Here is a 21,124-nt window from a genome sequence, read left to right as displayed (position 1 = left end):
TGGTGAGTAGCAACTTTTGTTTTCATAACATTGTTATATTCCATCCTGGATTTTCCATTGTTTGATTACTTCTTACTGCACTTGATTCTTCATGTTGGCTGTAGTCAGGCACAGATAAAGACATGTATAATGTCTTAAGCTTTACTCACCCCATCTCACATTTTGAACTCGCTCACATGGTCATATAGGACTCAGTCAGTTGGCTCGCACCACGAATCAGTTGTGCGTAACTTACATAGTAACTACCATTCTCTTGTCAAACAATAAAAAATTGTGATATGTGTAAATAAAATTTCCTTATTTTCAAGTGTTCTAATGATAACACCTGATCCAGAATGGATTGTGCATTACAACCTCTCACTTCATTTTTCGCAGGGTCAGGCATTACGTCGTATCATTTATTTATTTACCATATGATGACAAGATGAAATACTAGACAGCTGTTTCCAACATATTATATATCTCAAGTTTGCATTGGATTCATGGCTCTAAGTTTGAAATCCAGTGCAGTCACACTCAGGGAAGGACTTTCATACCCACTGATGCAGCAATGCTCCACATCTGGTCTGGTCAATTCTGATGAGATTCAGTAAGCACCAGTGTAGATGAAAACCTGCTGGCCACTCCCAGGGAGTTTTAAGTAGATGGTGAATTACATGTGTTGAAAGCAGAAGATGGTAACAGAAGGTACACAATAACTGAAATGATTTGATGTTTTGAAGTGACTTCTTTTTAAGGTATAAAAAGTAAAAATTTTAAAATAGGAGCAGAAGGGGGGTGGGGGAGAGAAAAAACTGTGTAGAGACGATCACTGAAATGTTTGAAAATTGATGAGAATCAACATTCAAACGCTCATGAATGTAGCGGGGAATATCACAATGAACTTACAAAGATTCACATGTAATGTGACTAAAAATTAGAACTAAAAACTGATTTTAAAATCACCATTCTCTTGCTATGGTGGTCATGACAAAATACATGCATCAAATATAACATATTGACTCTTTAAAATGAAACTGGGAACCTTAAAAATTATTAGAATAGGTGATAGGCTATTTCTTTCAGATTTAATTACTTCTTAATTTATATTCTAAAAGGGGATTCTAATATTGTTCATGTGTTGTACTTACCCACCCTCAATGATTTCTCACTGGAGGCAAAAAATTACAGCATTAATCTGTCTCATTTATGAATCCTTTTTTTTTTCTTCCCCCAAGTATAATACAGGTTTCTTACTAACAATATTATGGAAAGTAAAGTTGCTACTCACCATATAGTGGAGACGCTGAGTCACAGATAGGCACAATATAAAGACTATCACAAATATAGCTTTTGACCAGTAAGGCCTTCGTCAAAATTAGACGAGACACACTGACACACACACGACTGCAGTCTTGTGCAACTGGGATTTTTTACTGGTTCTTACTGTTATGAACGGTTTCAGTTACAGGAGTATTTCTTTTATTAAAACCTTTACTTTCAGGGACTATGTCAAATAGGCCAATTCACAGGAAAGACAGGATTAATAACAAGGCATTTGATTGTTAACACTGTTCTCATTATTTTGCACTGTACAGTCACATTTATGAACTTGAGCTATCAACATCTTAGAATCAAGTTGCATGACTTAATTGTAGACAATATTTCGTCAACATTGGACAAAGAAATTCTGTGACTGACCAGAAAGACAGCCAGTGTTAGAATGACAGCAACCAGCTATATGTCTTGAAATAATTTCACTTCTTTAACCCCTTAACTGCTCTGGACGTGTTAGCACGTGCGCATTTGTGCCTGTCCCTGTGTGCTCTGAACCTGTTTATGTGCGCCACCAGTCCTTCTAACTGGTACTCTGAACGTGTCTATGCATGGGTGTTAACATGTCCAGAGCAGTTAAAAGGTTAAGGGTTGACCAATTTTAAACCACCTGGACAGGTGTGTGTGTGTGTGTGTGTGTGTGTGTGTGTGTGTGTGTGTGTGTTGAGTCACTGCTTCCAGAATGGGAATGTGCATCCACCATGGAACGAATCCGCCCGATGGTTTAATGATGAGGATCAGTGTTCTGGCTTGCATAGATGAGGTTCTTAGGTAGTTTCCCACAACCCACTAGGTGAATACCAGGATGGTCTTAAGTCCTATCTCAGTTACATGATTTGTAACATTTACAAAACTTTCATTCACTTTCCCGTGGATAATACTACACGCAGACATTTGTGGTATTTGTATTCTACATTCGGGGAGAGGGTGGAGTGGTAATGGTGTGGTGACAGGAAGGGCATCCAGCCACTCCTTAAATTAACCATGCCAAAACCGTTAATAAAATTGCATCAACATGGGCCAAAAGCACAACAAGAAGGAGGACTGACCGATTTTGAGCATGCAAGAAATGCTTTCAAATGGATATGGTTCAAATTAATACAATTTTTCCTACACATTGTTAGTTGCTATCATTCCTACATGACATTCTAATTGAAATGCTCAGCACCATTTATGCATTTAACTGCTCTCTTTTTTAATTAGTTTGTCTTCACACAAATTTCTGCACATCATGTTGCCTACCTGAAAAAGCCAGTCATCATCTGAATCTGACACTTTTTTCTGTGTCAGCCACTGATAATTTGATACTGCCGACCATCGTGAATGGTGGCCATAAAGTATGTCACATAATATTAACATACTAATGCCTATGACGTTTGTAAGTGTATTAGACTTTAAAGAAACTGCCATGGAATTACCGACGTCAGAAAGGCAAGATTTACCACTGCAGGAGACAAAAATATCGAAAAATTAACTCTCCATAAAGAAAAAAAATTACCACTGTTCTGAGGCCATCTTGTAACAGAATTAAAATATGAAATTAAACTGGTAAAATCACTCTGGCTTCTGATTTCTGAAATATTATTTCTCTCCATAAGAATATCTGCTTTAATGTTTGTTCCATGGCCAGTGCCTATGGATTTTTCATATCTTGTGCAGAAACCAAGATAGTATAATCTTGGAACATTTTATTGTCACAACCTAAATGGCGAAAATTATTATGATGTTTCAGACATCAAACTCCTCACGGTAACAATCACGTAACTCCAACAGAGCTGAAAGGCACTCATTATATTCATCATCTTCGAGGCCTGAGCTACGAAACTGATGCATCCGCGTCATGTGAAGTCGAGATGCTTCAGTGTGCAAGGACTCCAGCATAGTGCCAACTCCTTTGGTGCTGTGAAGGCCAGCCAGTGCAGGAACAGAATGTACACCTGAAGCAGAAATATTTATTGTGGAATACATCATACATTACTATATAAAAGATTTTTTCATTTTCATATACAATATTTAAACTGGAAACGAGAACATAATTAGAAAATTACACTCAATTTCTTTCATTTTGCCCATTTCTTCTTTCCTTTTTCAATACCTATATTGTTAATTATTTTTGTACAATCCTGTCAACTAACTTTCCCATTTTTCAGCCTACATTTTCCTGGCAACAAAGTTCTCTGACTTCAGAGTCTCTTCTATTCAGCAGTAACTTATTAACACATTCATATCATGTGCTTCTGCTGCCTCCCTCCCAGCAATCATAGTTATCAGCCACACACACCTAACCCTCCATTCCACTCCCCACCTCCCTTCTTCCTTCCTTCAAACCCCAAATGCCCGTGTGGGAGAACTGAAAGCCATCCTGACCAGACTACGGCCACATCAGATGTCCCGAACTTGGCACCTACATACTTTGCGTCTCCCCTGGTGCCCAGCATTTGGATACTTGGTGGCCACACCAGGCATCAATGTCAGTTGCCATAGGTGTTTTGCTCAATCACACTGCCATAATATCCAACTCTGAGTCAGAAAACACTTCTGGCAGATATTATTTCTTCGGAATATAAATTGTTGAGGAAAATGCTATTGTGTTAGGTACATGGCACTAATTGTGAGAGAAGTGAACGTCTTGTACAAGCAATGTTGGGAGTTTCACGACAAATATTTCAGTCACTTATGAATGACTGTAAAAATCATTCAGTAGATATTAATTACAGAGTTAGTGTATCTCCTGAGCAGTGTCTAGTTGTAACTTTAAAGTGAGTAACTATAAATCCAATACTTTCATTTTATTTTTTTAAAAGAAGTTGTTCTGAATGAATGCATATTCCACAATTAGTTAGTAAGAAGAAACTATTGAAAACTTAATTTACATTTCCAAGAAATAGAAGAGAGCGCAATGAAAACTGACACAATGGTGCACTTTTCTGTGGAATGGTACGAAAGACTGCACAATACAATGCCATTTGAAGTAATGTTGTCAGAAGCAGTTAAATTAAGTAATCGTTCTTCTTCCTGTGTATTGTTGTTTGTTACACGAGTGTCCAAAGGTGGCTCATAAATGCCATTTTGAACCCATTACATTTCTGGAACAATGAAATTTTGAATTTTTCTCCACAGTATAAGTTTTTTCAAAGGTGGAATTTCAGTCATATATAGTAACAAATTCCAAAAGATGTCTTGCTCTGGTATTTAATTTTTTTTTCCACTCAAGGTCTAAGAACAAGTTTCCTTTGCTTGGAGACACAGTGGAACACAGTTTTTCCTCTGTGGTTCATGTGTGTTATACGTCTTGAAATAATGTAGTACTCTCTCTTGTTTTTATGTTCTTTCTAAAATACTAAAATCTCTGCATTTGGAGGTCATTGAAGTATTTCTTAAAAATCGTAAAAGTTCACAAGAGCACTAAGAGCTTGTGATAACATCGTCAGCTCCATCTCCACTTCATGCTTTGCCAACTTTTTGCAGTTGTTAAAGAAAGTAGGACTGCAAATTCTTTTTCCTTCTTTCTACATGTTCTTCTGCAAACAAAAGAAATACTGGAATGAGATTTTCACTCTGCAGCGGAGTGTGCGCTGATATGAAACTTCCTGGCAGATTAAAACTGTGTTCCCGACCGAGACTCGAACTCGGGACCTTTGCCTTTCGCGGGCAAGTGCTCTACCATCTGAGCTACCAAAGCACGACTCACGCCCGGTACTGGCAGAAGTAAAGCTGTGAGTACCGGGTGTGAGTCGTGCTTTGGTAGCTCAGATGATAGAGCACTTGCCCGCGAAAGGCAAAGGTCCCGAGTTCGAGTCTCGGTCGGGCACACAGTTTTAATCTGCCAGGAAGTTTCAAAAGAAATACTATCAGTTTGTTTTATAAGGATCAGAAACTGACTGAACAATTGGTGAAAAAAGGAAAACAATATTATTTTCATTATTTTTAATTTCAGATTTTTAACAATGGAAGAGAGGTATAGGTCACTTGCATACCACTTTTATTGGCTGGCATAATAAAGGAAATATGTCAAAAACTCAGGGACTCATTGAAGGATAAGTGCTTGCCAGTCCCTGCCAATGACTTTTTTGTAAAATGGAGTTTTCGAAACTGCTTTGGTACAGTAGATGGGAAACATCTGGAGGTAAAAGGGGCACATCATTGTGGATCTTTGCATTACCAATACAAACAATAATTTTCTATTTTCCTGCAACCTGTAGTAGATGGGAATTGTAAATTTGTCGCCACTGACACTGGCATGCAAGGGTGAGAATGTGACTTGAGCAACTTCTGAAGTTCAACACCTTCAAATCCAAGACTCAGGTCACCACAGCATCCCCGTGGAAAGACTGATTCACAACTGCATTTGTTTTAACTGTGGATGGTGGGTATCCTCTATTGGACTAGCTGATGAAACCCTTTCCCGAGACAAATTATGACAGAAAAAGATTATACAACTTCCATCTTTCAAGATCTCACCAAAGCATTGAATGTGCATTCAGCATAATGGCATCAAAGTGAAGAGTATTGCAAAAGCTATTGAAAGTGATTTACCTAATGCTGTAGTAATTCTGAAAGTATTCTCCATAACTTTGTGATGGAGCATGAACAACCTTCCACTACTCAGGAAGATAGCGATGCCAATTTTCCACCAAGATTCAGTTTACGAGGACCTTAGCACAGAGATTTGAGACTAGCAGAAAATACGAGGCATATCTTGGTGGGACTGGTTCGCTGTCCTGGCAAATGAGCTTTCTGTCTCAAAAACATTACTGAATGTGGCGATGATTAGGATGGGATTCATTCAGCTTTGAATTTGTTACCAGGTTAAAAATATCAGAAAGCACTATGATTATTGTTATTAATTACAACTGTTAATTAATCTAAATTTTCTTTTATAAATAAAAATACAACTGAAACTTATTGGAGCTGTCAGTTTCCATTGCAACATCTTCCCTCATCATCTTTTTGTGAGCATCATGTGCTGGAATCCACAAAAATTCCCCTTTGAAAACTGACAATATTAATGCTTCATCATCCATGGCAGAGAAGAAGCAAACAATACCACATAATCAGGAGCACAATCTTTGAATTGGTGACATCCCAGGTAGAACCAACATGACTGTTTGTCTAGCAACATGCCAAGTGACTAGCTTAATACCTAGAGCTCAGTGCAGCTGGTCTCATAAGGTCACACGTGTTGGTTTAGTGAGGTGAGTCATGGAGTACCTAGGTGCCAATTGAGATGTGTCCAGTGTGGTAATAGCCTAAGAATGGCTCTTCCATCCCTCCACTGTGGTCACAGCTCACCAGAGTACTACACTTGATTCAGCACTTGCTTTCTCTCCCAGTAATTTATACATGTAATTCTAATTCCTCCATGATGTCTATGATCAAACTTAAGGGTGATGGGTGAAGAAACTGAATGGTGTTATCATTTTTAAACTGTCCAACCTTAGACATATTTTGGTTGATATATGGCAAACATTTTTTATGAAAATGTAATAACTGATTTGCACAAAAATTTTAAGGTACTGCTCTGAACAAACTCTAGCATCATTTCTGATATTGAGAATGTGCACAGTATCAGCGCAGATCCAGTTTCAGCCTTGCATCCAGTATTGATCCCCACAATTAGGTGGGCCACATTTAACACTGATAATTTTCCTTTATCCTTTCCTGCTGCCTATTCACTCACCTACAGACACGAGTGTCTTCCCCATACAATTCCTATTTTCAAAGGTTGAAACAATATCTAGTTCCAAAAGCTAGGGTTTGTGTCAATTTTTTTAAGCCTAGTCATTAATCTGTTACCAGCAAAATATGATTAACAGTCTGACCTATTATGTTTCGGTATCTGTCAATATTTCGCTGCCCCTCCTCTGTTTAATGCCGGATATGCAAATGTGCAAAATATGCATCCAGTGTGTAACAAAACTGATCTCAACAATTTGTGATTTTCCATTTGAGACAAATGTTTAACATACTTTATGTTCAGATTGAATAAACTGCAACTACAGATTAATAACACTGAAGGAGAAAAACAGTGTCCAGATTCAGATTTTTTTTTTTTCCAACATCAGACAGAACTGTCTGAGAGGAGCACCTTTGGCCTTTCAGCCATTTTCTCTTCCTCTTTCTTTATGACTGCTTGTATCTCAGGAGCCTCAACTAAATAGGTAACAGAAATACAGCACTTTGGGGGTAATTCCTTCAAAGCTACTTTTAACAAACACCAGTAATGTTAATTGTGTCTCTTATTTCTAAACTGAATTTTCACACTGCAGCAGAGCGTTTGCTGATTGAATCTTCCTGACAGATTAAAATTGTATGCCAAACTGCGACACAAACCTGGAACTTCTGACTTTTGCAGGCAGATGCTCTACCAACTGAACTATCCAGGCACATGGACAATGTGACAACAAACAATTTTAACCTTAGTCAATGTCCACATCTATTCCCAGTGTAAAACAATACAGTGATTTCTTACAGGTATAGAAAAAGTGTTTCATTAACCTGCCCAGAACGACACATGTAGCTGAAAAATAACAAAAGCAATGTCACAATGGTGATAATAATAATAATAGTGGATAATTGATGTTGTCATCCCAGGTAATAGCAGAATTAATGAGAAACAAATCAAAAGACTTGTAGGTACAAGGACAGAAATCTGAACTACAGTGACTCGGGCATAAACCCGCGAAAATGGTCCCAGAGGTTCTAGGTATGTTGGAAGCAGTGCCTTTCATCTTAGTGGGCAGTTGAAAACTGATGGCATTGACTAAATACCCATCTTACACTTACAAAAAGCCACTTTACTGTTACCTGCATGAATTATCCGCTGATACATCAAGGCAGTCCTAGAAACTTAGGAAGTGTCTGACTAGTGATAAAACACAAAATCTAGCATAGTGAACTCACTTGTTGTATTTATTGTAATAATAATAATAATGTAGAGAAAGCAAATTTTCTCCTTACCATCACTGTCAAATCTGAGGCAGTCTGATAGCAAAAACTATGCAAGTTACTGGAACAATAAAACCTTCAGTGAAAATTAGATGTAAGTTACATTTTCAGAACTGTCAGTGTGAAATAATGTTTTACTGAACTTACAAGTTTCTGGTGGTCTTTCCTTGGTACTTAATGAACCATCAGGTGTAACCATTTTTGAGAAAAACTGAGGAAATGGTGAAGTTACAGCAAGAGGCTTTTCACTTGTTGTCACTTGTGAAGCAGTAGCATATGAACAACAGGATAAGAAAAGAGACAGCATCTCCTGTACAGAAGAACACGAGTATGCTGGGCTCCTTGGATCCCCATTTGACCTATAAAAAATAGCAAACGAATGTGTTCCACTGTGTATTGATGAGCATTCAGTAGAGTACAAAACTCCAACAAAAATTAAACAACCAAAATGACACATCAACTACAGAATCAATTACTTAATATCAAATTACAAAGAACATGTAGGCAGTATATGCTGAAATGATGCAGAACATGTTAGATTCCAGAAGCAATTATGCACTACGTACAGACTGTATCAAAAAGATATGACCAAACTTTCAGGAAACATTCCCCACACTTAACAGAAAGAAAACACGTTATATGAACATGGGTATGGAAACAACTTATTTCCATTTAGTGTACCCTCTTGGTTACAGCATAAAACACTGTTCGAGATGACGTGTTCAAAATGCCCTCTGTTAACAAGGATACTTGCATCAACCCGCCATTGCACTGAATGTCTGATGCACTGATGTATCCCTGGAGAACTGCATATTATTTCACAGACTTCAATATTATGAGCATGAAAACTCTGTATACCCTGTACTGGGGTTTGCTGCTCAAGAGCTTTCAAATGTCCTCACAAATAAAAAGTCTATTTGCTTTAGGTCCAGAGAACATGGAGGCCAAATCTTTGTTGATAAAGCAAATCTTCAGATATACATCAATACATCGGGGATTCAGGGTGACATTGAATTGATACATATGTCTTTGCTAAAGGAGGGCATTTTGAACATTTCATTTAAGAAAGTAGTCTGCCTCTGCAGCTGAGTGGTCAGCACAGCTGACTGCCATGCGGAAGACCTGGATGTGATTCCTGGTATGATATGGGGGTGCACTCAGCCTTGTGAAGCCAACTGAGGAGCTACTTAACCAATTAGTAGTGATTAAAAGGTCAGGCAACCCAACAATGTCTGGGAAAGCAGTGAGCTGACCACAAGCCCTTCCACATAGCATTGAATGACAACACTGGCAGAGGATGACATGGTGGTTAGTTGGGCCTAATTTTCCCATCTAGGACCAGAATGGAAATCTCTACCTTTCACCTACTTAGGGGAGTGTTTCATACTGTGGCCAAGAGCGTATTTTGAACATTTAGTGCAAGAAAACATTTCAGGTACTGCTGGTACACTCTAGTTTCTGTGTGGTTTTCGCAGTTAAACTGATTATGAAGAGAAGTACAAAATTATCTATAATATGAACTAAAGCATTTCTGGACTCATGTCCATATAACATATTTTCTTCCTCTACATGTGAGGAATGTTTCCTGAAAGTCTGCCCATACCTTTTTGTTACACCCCCTATATCCAGCCATTTACAGGTGACCACTTACAAGAGATAAATGCTATATACATATATTTTTGATTAGTCAAGTAGCTAACATTGAAAATCTGGTACAGCAATAGTATGTTCTGGGTTACCATTCAAGCATTGTGGGAAGTGAGTACATAGCAAGATCAAGTTATTTTCATTCACTAGTAAAAGTGGCTTTAGTACCTTTAACACACATTATATCAGGCAATTAACAGCTATTTTTAGTGGCCTCCCTAATCCATTTATGTTCCATATATTGTAGTGAACTTCAACTAGTGTTGTAATTTAGTGCACAACTCCTCCTTTCAGTCTGACCTGACTTACTTACACCAAAATTCAAACATCAATAAACAAGAATAAACATGTCTTGGCTTTTGTGCCATATTAGATTTCTTTGGATACTCAAGTGGAAAGGCTACAGAAAAATTAAGCTGAGCTATCTGTGACCTAATGGAAGCAGCTTCATTACTAATGTCCCTCCATCACAGACACTGATACAATCTCTGGTAGTATATTAAGTTCCATGTTACGGTATATTAATAATTTTTACTTATGGACCGTCTGACAGCAACTGAATAAAACACAATTTTAGTGCCATACGCGTTTCGCCTTTATTTTCTGCAAGGCATCATCAGTGGCCTGGAATATGTACATATGTTAGCTATTTTATTTACGTTTTTGTCATTGTGCCTATAGGTTATAAACAGTTCTGGTGGTTGGTTTTTCCTATTGAGTAGTAATGTTTCGAACTGTACTTATAGGTTGCATGGACAATTTCCTACATATTACGCTCCTGTTGCATTTTTGGTGTTGTTGTTCTTCTTATGAGCGCCAATTTGTGGTTTTTTTTCCCCATTCCACAACACTATGCACTGAACGCTTGTTTTAAAGCAATGTTTTGGTTTCTGTTGCCGACTGTCAAATGTTTTTGCCAAAGATCGAATGTTATTGCCAAACTTATGAGTGTAACTATTGAAGTATCAGTAGTTTGTTCGTGTATGCATTTGTGTGTGTGTGTGTGTGTGTGTGTGTGTGTGTGTTTTTTTTGGTGTGATATATATTTTTTTGTTCTGTGTGTGTGTGTGTGTGTGTGTGTGTGTGTGTGTGTGTGTGTGTGTGTGTGTGTGTCTCCAGATGATGGGGGGAAGAGTTTTCTTTTTTTTTATTATTTTTTGTTTTATGTTATCATTTCCTTTACTAAGTGTAGTAGGGAGCCTGTGCTGATGTGTGTTTGTTCATTTATCACATGTTTGTTTTCTGCTATGGCTTTCCGGATGTGGAAGTTTTCTTGCATTTGTATAAGATGTTTGTCATGGTTGCTTATTCTCATTATTTTCATTTCTTGTTCCATGTTTGTAGGATGATGGTTGTAGTGTTTTAAATGCTCTGCAAATGTGGAATGGTTTGTTTCATACTTCCAACATCTGATATGTTCTTTGTATCTTGTTTGAAAATTCCTGCATGTCATGCCTATGTATACTGCATCACAACTTTGACATTCAAGTTTATATATTCCTGATTGTTGGAATTTGTCTCTCTTGGTAGCTGGCTGGCTTAGGTGTGATTGAAGGGTTTGCCCAGGCTTATATGCTATTTTGAAGCCCTGTCTCTTTAGGATGTTTGCAACTCTGTGTGTTAGTTTATGTGTGTAGGTCATGGTGTACCATCTGGTTCTTTTCTGTGTGGTGTTGTCATTGTGTGTGTTTGTTGTTTGTGTTTGTAAGTTTTCAGCTTGTGAGTTCTTTTGTATTGTAGAACTGTTGTGTTTGTTTTTTATTTGTGTTTTTATTTTTTGATTGAGCTTGTGTACCACATGTGTGTCACACCCGTTGTTCCTAGCTATTTATATGATTGTACTCATTTCTTGTTCATAGTTTCTCTTGCTGAGTGGGATTCTGTTTAATCTATGTAACACGTGTCTTAGTGCTGCAAGTTTCTGGCTGTGGGGGTGGTTGGATGTGGAATGTATTATTGTGTCTGTGGCTGTTGGTTTTCTAAAGATGTTAAATGTATGTTTACCATTTTATTTTTTAATTGTAATGTCAAGAAAATTTATTTGATTTTCTTTTTCTTTTCCAAGTGTGAATTTTATGTTCTGATGAGCTTTGTTTATTTCTGAATGGAGTTCATCTATTTTTTCACTTGGCTCATCTACCAGACAAATAATGTCATCCACGTATCTGTACCAATATATGATTTTGAAACTTTCATTTGTGGTTATCTTATCAAATATCTGATTTTCTAGGTGACTGATGAAAATGTTTGCTAGTGTTCCTGATATTGGGGACCCCATGGGCAGTCCATCAGTTTGTAGATAATATTCTTTCTCAAACTGAAAGTAGTTTTGTTCAGTTGTCAGCCTGAGCATATCTGTTATTTCTTTTATTGCATCTGTGGTGAGGTTGCTGTGGGATGAGAGATTTTGTTCTATGATTTCTATTGTTTCTGTGATAGGGATGGAGGTATACATATTTTCTATATTGAATGAAATCAGTGATGCTGTGTGTGGTACCTGTATGTTCTGTATGTTTTCTATTAGGTTTCCTGTGTTTATCACTGTTCTGTTGTTTTCAACTTTATAGTGTTTTGTAACTAACTTTTGGAGGTGTTTGGCTATGTGGTATGTTGGGGCTTTCTTGAAGTTGATAAGAGCTCTCATTGGCATTCCGTCTTTATGTAATTTCGGTTGGCTGCGGAGTGTCAGTGCTTGTGGGTTTTTCTGTGTTAAGTAGTATTTCTGTTTGTCTGTGAGTGTGTGTTTAATGTTTTTCAGTGTTCGTTTCACATTTGCCTGGAATCGTGTAGTTGGATCTGACTTCAGTTTTTGTATGGCGTTGGTGTTTATGTATTCCTTGGTTTTTGTGATGTATTGCTCTTTATCCATGAGTACTGTTACATTTCCCTTGTCTGCTCTTGTTATTAATACGTTATTGTCTGTTAACTTTTGTTTTAACCTTTTCATAGTAGCTGCTTCTGTTTGGTTGTTCTTATTGTGTGTCTGCTGTGTTTGTTTTATTATGCCTTTTATTTCTTCTTTTACTAGTTCTCTTGTCAGTCCTATGTTTATTTCACAATTATTTTGTTGTTCTTCACGTGTAATGATGTGTTCGGTTTCTACTATGAGATTTTCTATGTATTGATTGTTCACTTTGCTATTGGTGCAGTGTTTCAAACCTTTTTCCAAGAGCATTTTTTCGTTTTCGTGTAGTTCTGTCTCTGTTAGGTTAACTAAGCGTGGATGGAATGTATGTTGGTGTTCATGTGGTTTCACATTTAAAATGTAAATGTGTTTTTGCGTCTTTTTTACTGTTAGTTTCATTATCTTCTGTTTATGTTTGGTTTGTAAATGTTTCATTGCTGTGTTCAGTTTTTTCTACTAGTGCCATGAAAACTGCGGCGTTTCCTACTTTTTTGCCAATTCTAGATGAGTCTCATAGAGCATCATGTTTAGGTGCTGTTTTTCGAATAGAGCATCTTAATTTCATGTAGTAACCAATATCGTTCTGCAAATGATTTCAACTTTTGTGCCACTGTAGAACTGTTTTTAACCTTTACATTAATGTAACTTGGAATTAAATCATTCTTTTTGCATGTTTTGTTGAATTTTATATGCTGTATCGTCGTATGGAGTCTCAGATGTATTTTCTTGAACCTGTTGTACTCGTTGACAGGGAATGTTTGACATAGCTGTATTGACATCTTCAACTTTTATAGTCCTGTCTTCCTCAGTTGCGTGTAATATTACGGTATATTAATAATTTTTACTTACGGACCGTCTGACAGCAACTGAATAAAACACAATTTTAGTGCCATACGCGTTTCGCCTTTATTTTCTGCAAGGCATCATCAGTGGCCTGGAATATGTACAAATGTTAGTTTGGCAATAACATTCAATCTTTGGCAAAAATATTTGACAGTCGGCAACAGAAACCAAAACATTGCTTTGAAACAAGCATTCAGCGCATAGTGTTGTGGAATGGGGAAAAAAATCGCAAATTGGCGTTCATAAGAAGAAGAACAATACCAAAAATGCAACAGGAGCGTAATATGTAGGAAATTGTCCATGCAACCTATAAGTACAGTTCGAAACATTACTACTTAATAGGAAAAACCAACCACCAGAACTGTTTATAACCTATAGGCACAATGACAAAAACATAAATAAAATAGCTAACATATGTACATATTCCAGGCCACTGATGATGCCTTGCAGAAAATAAAGGCGAAACGCGTATGGCACTAAAATTGTGTTTTATTCAGTTGCTGTCAGACGGTCCATAAGTAAAAATTATTAATATACCGTAATATTACACGCAACTGAGGAAGACAGGACTATAAAAGTTAAGTTCCATGTGTTCGCATGTTCATAACATAATTCAGCCAACTATATATGAAAGTAGAGGGTTGTGAAAACATAAAACTGGCCTAGAAAATATTTATAGAATGGCTGACATTGAACTCACCCCAGTTGATGAACATTATACGAGGGAGGATCAAATATAAATGGGATTTTTATTCCTGAACATCAACAATTGGTAGGACTGGCCCCGCGCTTCTGCTATACTTAGGCAGGACGTCAGAAGTGAGGAGAGCATGCTGTTAGGTATTTCCCACCGTTTCATCACTAATGCTCACGATGTTTGACCAACAGGTGCACCCTCCATTGTGCAATGCATAATTATCAAATTTCTTGCTCGTGAAGGAGTTACAGCGGCGGAAATTTGCCAAAGATTAACTGCACAGTTTGGTGATAAAACATTATCAAGGATGCGTGTATTTGCCTGGCATAAAAAGTTCAAGGAAGGACAAGAATGTGCAGAAAATCAGCAACACGATCACTATTCTTGGACCAGCATTACAGACAAAAACATTCACGTGGTTAAAAACATTACTGACGACGATCGATGGGTGAGGGTATCAGAAATTGCACAAGAAGTCAGAATCAGTTATGGGAGCTGTCAAGCAATCATCACAAACGACCTACAGTTCCATAAAGTGTGTTCCAGATGGGTCCCTAAACTTTCGACCGAGAATCTGAAGTTGAGATGTTCGGAGGTCTGTCAGAGGCTTACAGCAAGGTTTGCGGACGAAGGTGATGCATTTTTGAGTAGGATCGTCACCTATGACAAAACAATTTCACTACTACAATCCTGAATCCAAACAAGCCTGTAAGGAGTGGCGGAGGAAAGGGGAGGCAGCACCAGGGAAAGCCAAATTCGACTGTCAGCTGGCAAGGTTCTTTCAAACCCCCCCCCCCCTTTTTTTTTTTTTTTTTTTTTTTTTTTTTTATCAACGAGGCATTTTGCAGATTGATTTATTGCATGAGCAACACACAATCAATGCTGATTACTACTGCAAACTTTTGAACAAGGCGAGAGCTGCATATCGCCACAAAAGATGAGACCAATCGATTTGACAGGTCATCCTCTTCCATGACAATGCGTAACCCCATACTGCAGCTCTAACTGTCTCCAAGCTACAGGAAATGCACTGGACTACACTTGATCAACCTCCTTACAGCACGGACTTATCACCTTGTGATTTCCATTTATTCGCACTGCTTAAAGAAGCTCTAGGAGGGCGACGATTTGAAGATGACGAAGAGTGTGGAAGACTTTGTGCACAACTGGCTGTTCTTTTTATAATGACATATGCTGGAATAAATGAATTTCCAAAGCAGGAGACTATGTGGAAAAATAAATTACAGCTGCCTTGAGTTTTTCAATAAATGAATGTAAATAAAAAATAAAATCCCACTTATATTTGATCTGCCCTTGTAAATGATGCTGGAAATGATCCCATTGACACTGAAGCAGTAGTGTGCTCAATTTACCAAACTTAGAGATGTGTTGCAGCTCTGCCTGAGTGACAGCAGCAATAGTGCAGTCAATGTTCTGCTTAGCTCTTATAGTGTGTGACAATTGAATATGCTTGACTCTTCAATTTTCCCCACTGGTAAAAATCACAGGGAAGATATCAGGTGATTGAGGTGGCCAGGAGATAGTGTTGTCTTGGCTCATTGTCCTTTCCACACTGAGCTCCTCATGCACTCGTAACAATATTGTCGAGACAGTGTGTGCTGTTGCTCCATCTTGCTGAAAATATCTGTCTACAGAGTTGTTCATCTTCTATGAGTTCATCCATACATGGATTAAAGTATCGAGTTATGATGTGGACACAACATAAAACATAATTCTTGAGATCATGCAATGGCTCTTCAAACTACAGATAGGGATTTTATGATGCATACTGGTACATGTTCTATGAGTTCGGTATCTTGACAAACTGAACCAGGCCTTATCTGAAGAAATGAAAAATATAGGATCCAAAATTTTGATTCCATGTCATTATTCAGCAAGCACTGGTGGAACTCAAACACAAAAGTTTGCCTAATGCTTTAACTCATCCACAGCAATAAATTTGTAATGATACAGATGCAGATCATTTTTGATAATGTTTTGACACAACACTCTCTTAACTTCTACAAATAAAATGGCATTGAGATGTTGTCAGACTATGTTCCATGCTTTCCTTCACTCAAGCAATGGTTTCTGTTGCTTGAACTCTTTCCAGATGGTTACAATTTTTATTAACTACAGAGCCTGTTTCATGCCATTTTTCCACTAAGTTTTTCATTTCAGACTTCGTTGGATGTTTTGTCAAAACCCTTCCCATCTTAAACTCTTGCACAAATAGTTCTGCACACATTTTCGACAAACTGTGATTTGGATAACTTTTGAAACTGAACAATCGCTGTTTTATCTTGAGTGTCTTTTGTGTTGTATTCAACAGATCACTCAACATGTCTGCTCCTTTCACTTACTCAAATGTAATGCTACAGCAAGGTACTTGGGACAGAGTATGTGGGAGATACACACCCACACCCACATTACAGCAAGCAACTGCTGCATTGAAATCATGGTTTCCAGCATTTTCTGCAATGGGCGATTCTTTTGTTCATTAATAAGGGCCAATTTCACTTCAGTCTTTAAATATTTTCTGGGCCAGTTTTATCCCGCTCACCTGGCACAACAAACCTATTAGCATGAGTAGTAACAACTGACCATGACAACACAGGAAGATGTTGAAAAGTTGAGTATACAAACAAATCTGTTGCAGCAAGTAAGCTGAGATACATTTACTCTGAATGACACCATAAAAGACTATGTTCCCACATTATCAATAAACATATGTTAAGGATGGTGTTGACATGATTTGATACTTACCACAGAGTAAATACTCGATGAGCATGAACAAACACTTACAATATTCTTATTAGAAGCTTTTCATGCAATACAGGCTTTTAGTCTAACAAATAAATCACTGTAGAAAATTATGCCCTGATCAATTGCAGTCTAATATGGTTTCTTAGTGTTATGCCCCCCTCTCAAATATATACTATTTTACTATTTCCTCTCCCCCCCCCCACTCCCCCCCCCCCCCCTGCACCACCACCACCAAAGAAAAAGAAAAAAAGAATCTGTGGTTACGAAGGCCAGGGGGTGATGTTATTTATTTATTTCTTGTGTATGTTTACTGACCATACAGGGTATTGCTCTTCCCAGAGGTAAGCAGTAAGCAGTACACCTATCAAAATATATAAATCTCATTATTTGTTGTTTATATCCAAATAGGCAGTGGCATTATGGTATCCTGCAAAAGCAGTGTTACCTCTAGTTTAACAACAGGATGAAATATCTACTTATAATCCCGTGCAACGATGCCTAAGGTGCTAATATCAATGAGGAAGTCACTCCCCCCCCCCCCCACCTTTCTATCCCTGCTGGAAAAACAGCCATCTCTTTCAATGAGTGATAAAGATAACACCTCAATGCTCTCTCAGTACTTCCTTTTTTGGAGCCCATTTTTTGATTTCAACTATCCAGCATTGCTTTTGGCCAAGACAGTAGTAATCTGAGGCAAGCTGCCCATTATCAAATTTCCCACCATTAGTAAACTTTACCAACAGTACCATAGTATTTGTGATACACTAGATATTTCTTGCAAGAGCTTTTATGCCACTACATGGTCACATTTTCAAGTCAGTCACACTTTTTGTGATTTGTATTTCTCTGCTCTGTTTCAGTTTAATATTGGTCATAAGTACACCTTCCACTTAAGCATCTCTGCCACCTTTTGCTTTGTCTTAACCTCCTTGATGGAAAGGGGGTAGGGGTATTTATACTTGATGTTCAAGGACACCTCCTTGCTGGTCTGGTGTGTAAACGTAATGCGCCCAATCTCCTGCAAACAATACTGCCTAACATAAAAGCTGAAACACATCTGGCAGACCTGTCTAACTTTGTAATCATTCACAATGTTTTTATTTGTTCATAAAATGCATGCTCAACACTGAACAGTACATCATAATAAACAACCACTCAGGAGTGAATCTGCAACAGAAATAAAATCAGAATTAATTCTTTCATCCCCAATAGGATATTCCATAGCTTGAATGCTGTTGCCTGGTTAAAACTGTGTGCAGTTCTCGTATATCAATGGCATTTTGCAATTAGGCATATGATAATCCTCCTTTTTGTTTCAAAATTCAACAGGAACTCTTGAGATAACACAATAGATCCAGAATTGCTGGAGAAGATGGGGTGGAACGAATGACTTAACCACAAAATGATGGTTAATGTCACACAGTCATGTTGCAGTTAATATTGAAGATAACAGTATTATCATGTTGAATACATTTTCCTTTCTACTATTCCATCTTAGGCTACAAGGCTGTGAATACTCAAAACATACGACAATGTCTTCATGCTGATATTGCTTCTACAGTGGTATCAACAGTTGTTTCTTATTTTCAGGCTGTTCCACTCAATAACACTGACCTTTTAAGTTTAGTGGCAGGAACGCCTCGTAGAGTTAGAGACTGTATCCATATACGGTCCTCTTGTAGTGGACAGCTAGGTGTCAGGCTTTCCCAGAGGGGACCATCCCAATTTTCCAATGTGTCTAGTAGGAAAGCATCTTCTTTTAAACTGAAGGGCAGAGAGAGACTGGCTGCAGCAAACGTTCTGCCAACGCATGATAACCCACTGCACATGTCACCAAGCGAAGATGGTGGTGTTCGCAGTCGCCACGGTAACGTCAAAGTTTCCAGTGCAGCTGCTATCAGTGAACTGCTGTGGTATAACAGATCTGCCTTAAAGAAAAAAGAAAAAAACAGTATAATTTACTAACATGCAAAATGCTGACATTGTATTGTCACCTGATAATTGGGTGAAATAAAAACTAATGACTGGAGAGGAAAGAGATGAAGTAGCAACCTACTTATGGAACATTAAAGTATTTTTCCAATACTGTACGGAAGACAAAACTAAAAAGACTAAGCAATCCTGGCACATTTTCATTACTGTAAATATAATGCAAAACAATCAAATTAACCATTATACATTCAACAATTACAATAACTGCCTATTGAATAAACAGCTATCAGTACCATTAGTGTACAGGATGCCAATATTACACTGTCCAATCACATAAATGTGTCCACTTGTCAAAAGCCCGAATAACCAAATGCTGCAGTGCAGATCACTGCAAGACATGCAGAAAGAGAGTCAATGATATTCTGGAAGGTACTGAAAGGGATGTGGAACCAAGCACTTGATGGTCCTACAGATTCTTGAATGGGTTTAAATCCAGGAAGTTTGGTGGCCAGTGGAGTATAGTAAACTCATCCTGAAACTCTTTGAACCATGGATGTACATTGTGTGCAGTGTGCCACATTGCACTGTTTTATTGGAGGATGCCATTGTGCCGAGGAAAAACAAACTGCACACAGTGGTGGACATTGTCCCCAAGGATCAATGCATACTTTTGTTCCTTTTGTTGATCCACTGTGCCTTCCAGAATAAAGATATCATCAAGGGAATGCAATGAAAACATTCCCCAGACTACAAGGCTCCTTTCTCTGACCTGAACTCTTTCTCTGATTGCTGCAGGGTGTTTCACACTCACACACTAATGGCCACATATCCAATGGAGCATAAAGATTCATCTGAAAAGGCCACCTGTGCTACTCAGTGGACATCCAGTTGCAGTACTGGCATGCAAATTCCAGCCATTGTCACTGATGAACAGCAGTCAGCAAGGGTGCATGAACCAGGTGCCTGCTGCAGAGGCCCATACACAACAATGTCCGCTTAACAGTCATCAAGGAGACACGGTTGGTAGCCCCCTGGTTCACCCATCTGGGTGGTCAGTTGCTCAACTGTTGCACATCTATTCACCTGCCCACATCTCTGCAGTCACTCTTCACTCATTGTCTATGGCGCTGTAATGGTACTTTGACTACCGCGCCTCCACCAATACAAAGATATAATTTACGATCGCGCAAGCAGAAGAGCGCTGTGCCAGTGACCGATTTTTATAAATAATTTTGTTCGTCTATTTACTTTTGCGTAGGTTTTTGTTTTTAACAGCTAATTGATTACACTCTTTCTCTTGTCTTCATACGAAAGATGTGTAGATGTGTATTTTTTGGCGATGTGTTGAATGTGCTTTTGGGTGGAAATTAAAATTATATACAATAGAGGGAAACATTCCACGTAGGAAATATATATCTAAAAACAAAGATGATTTGACTTACCAAATGAAAGTGCTGGCAGGTCGACAGACACACAAACAACCACAAAGAGAAAATAAAGAGAAAATAAGACGACAGGAAAGATTTCGAAATGTAACAGCGACAATAACGAACGTAATTGTTGGGTTAATCATATCATTAATTTGAACCCAACAATTACGTTCGTTATTGTCGCTGTTACATTTCGAAATCTTTCCTGTCGTCTTATTTTCTCTTTGTGGTTGTTTGTGTGTCTGTCGACCTGCCAGCACTTTCATTTGGTAAGTCAAATCATCTTTGTTTTTAGATATATATTTCCTACGTGGATTATAACCATATCATTAATTTGAACCCAACAATTATGTTCGTTATTGTCGCTGTTACATTTTGAAATCTTTCCTGTCGTCTTATTTTCTCTTTGTGGTTGTTTGTGTGTCTGTCGACCTGCCAGCACTTTCATTTGGTAAGTCAAATCATCTTTGTTTTTAGATATATATTTCCTACGTGGAATGTTTCCCTCTATTATAACCATATCATTAATTTGAACCCAACAATTACGTTCGTTATTGTCGCTGTTACATTTCGAAATCTTTCCTGTCGTCTTATTTTCTCTTTATTTTCTCTTTGTGGTTGTTTGTGTGTCTGTCGACCTGC

General features: G+C 38.0%; 1 protein-coding gene across 4 annotated transcripts in view; it reads right to left on the bottom strand.

Moving 5' to 3' along the window:
* Nucleotides 1–1,536: 1,536 nt before the first annotated feature.
* The window catches only part of LOC124615914 (protein misato), an 87,937-nt gene continuing 68,349 nt past the window's right edge, over nucleotides 1,537–21,124 (bottom strand). For all 4 annotated transcript variants that reach the window (XM_047144091.1, XM_047144093.1, XM_047144092.1 and 1 more), the window contains exons 6-8: nucleotides 18,735–19,048; nucleotides 8,410–8,621; nucleotides 1,537–3,251 (exon numbers count right to left, since the gene is read on the bottom strand). In XM_047144091.1, the coding sequence (XP_047000047.1) occupies nucleotides 3,043–3,251; nucleotides 8,410–8,621; nucleotides 18,735–19,048 (735 nt within the window). In that variant the 3' untranslated portion in view covers nucleotides 1,537–3,042. The remainder of the gene's footprint in view (nucleotides 3,252–8,409; nucleotides 8,622–18,734; nucleotides 19,049–21,124) is intronic.

Source organism: Schistocerca americana, chromosome 5 (genome assembly GCF_021461395.2).
Source record: "Schistocerca americana isolate TAMUIC-IGC-003095 chromosome 5, iqSchAmer2.1, whole genome shotgun sequence".
In the NCBI taxonomy this organism is placed as follows: domain Eukaryota; kingdom Metazoa; phylum Arthropoda; class Insecta; order Orthoptera; family Acrididae; genus Schistocerca; species Schistocerca americana.
Note: the sequence above shows the minus strand (reverse complement) of the source record. Positions and strands in the feature narration are given on the sequence as shown.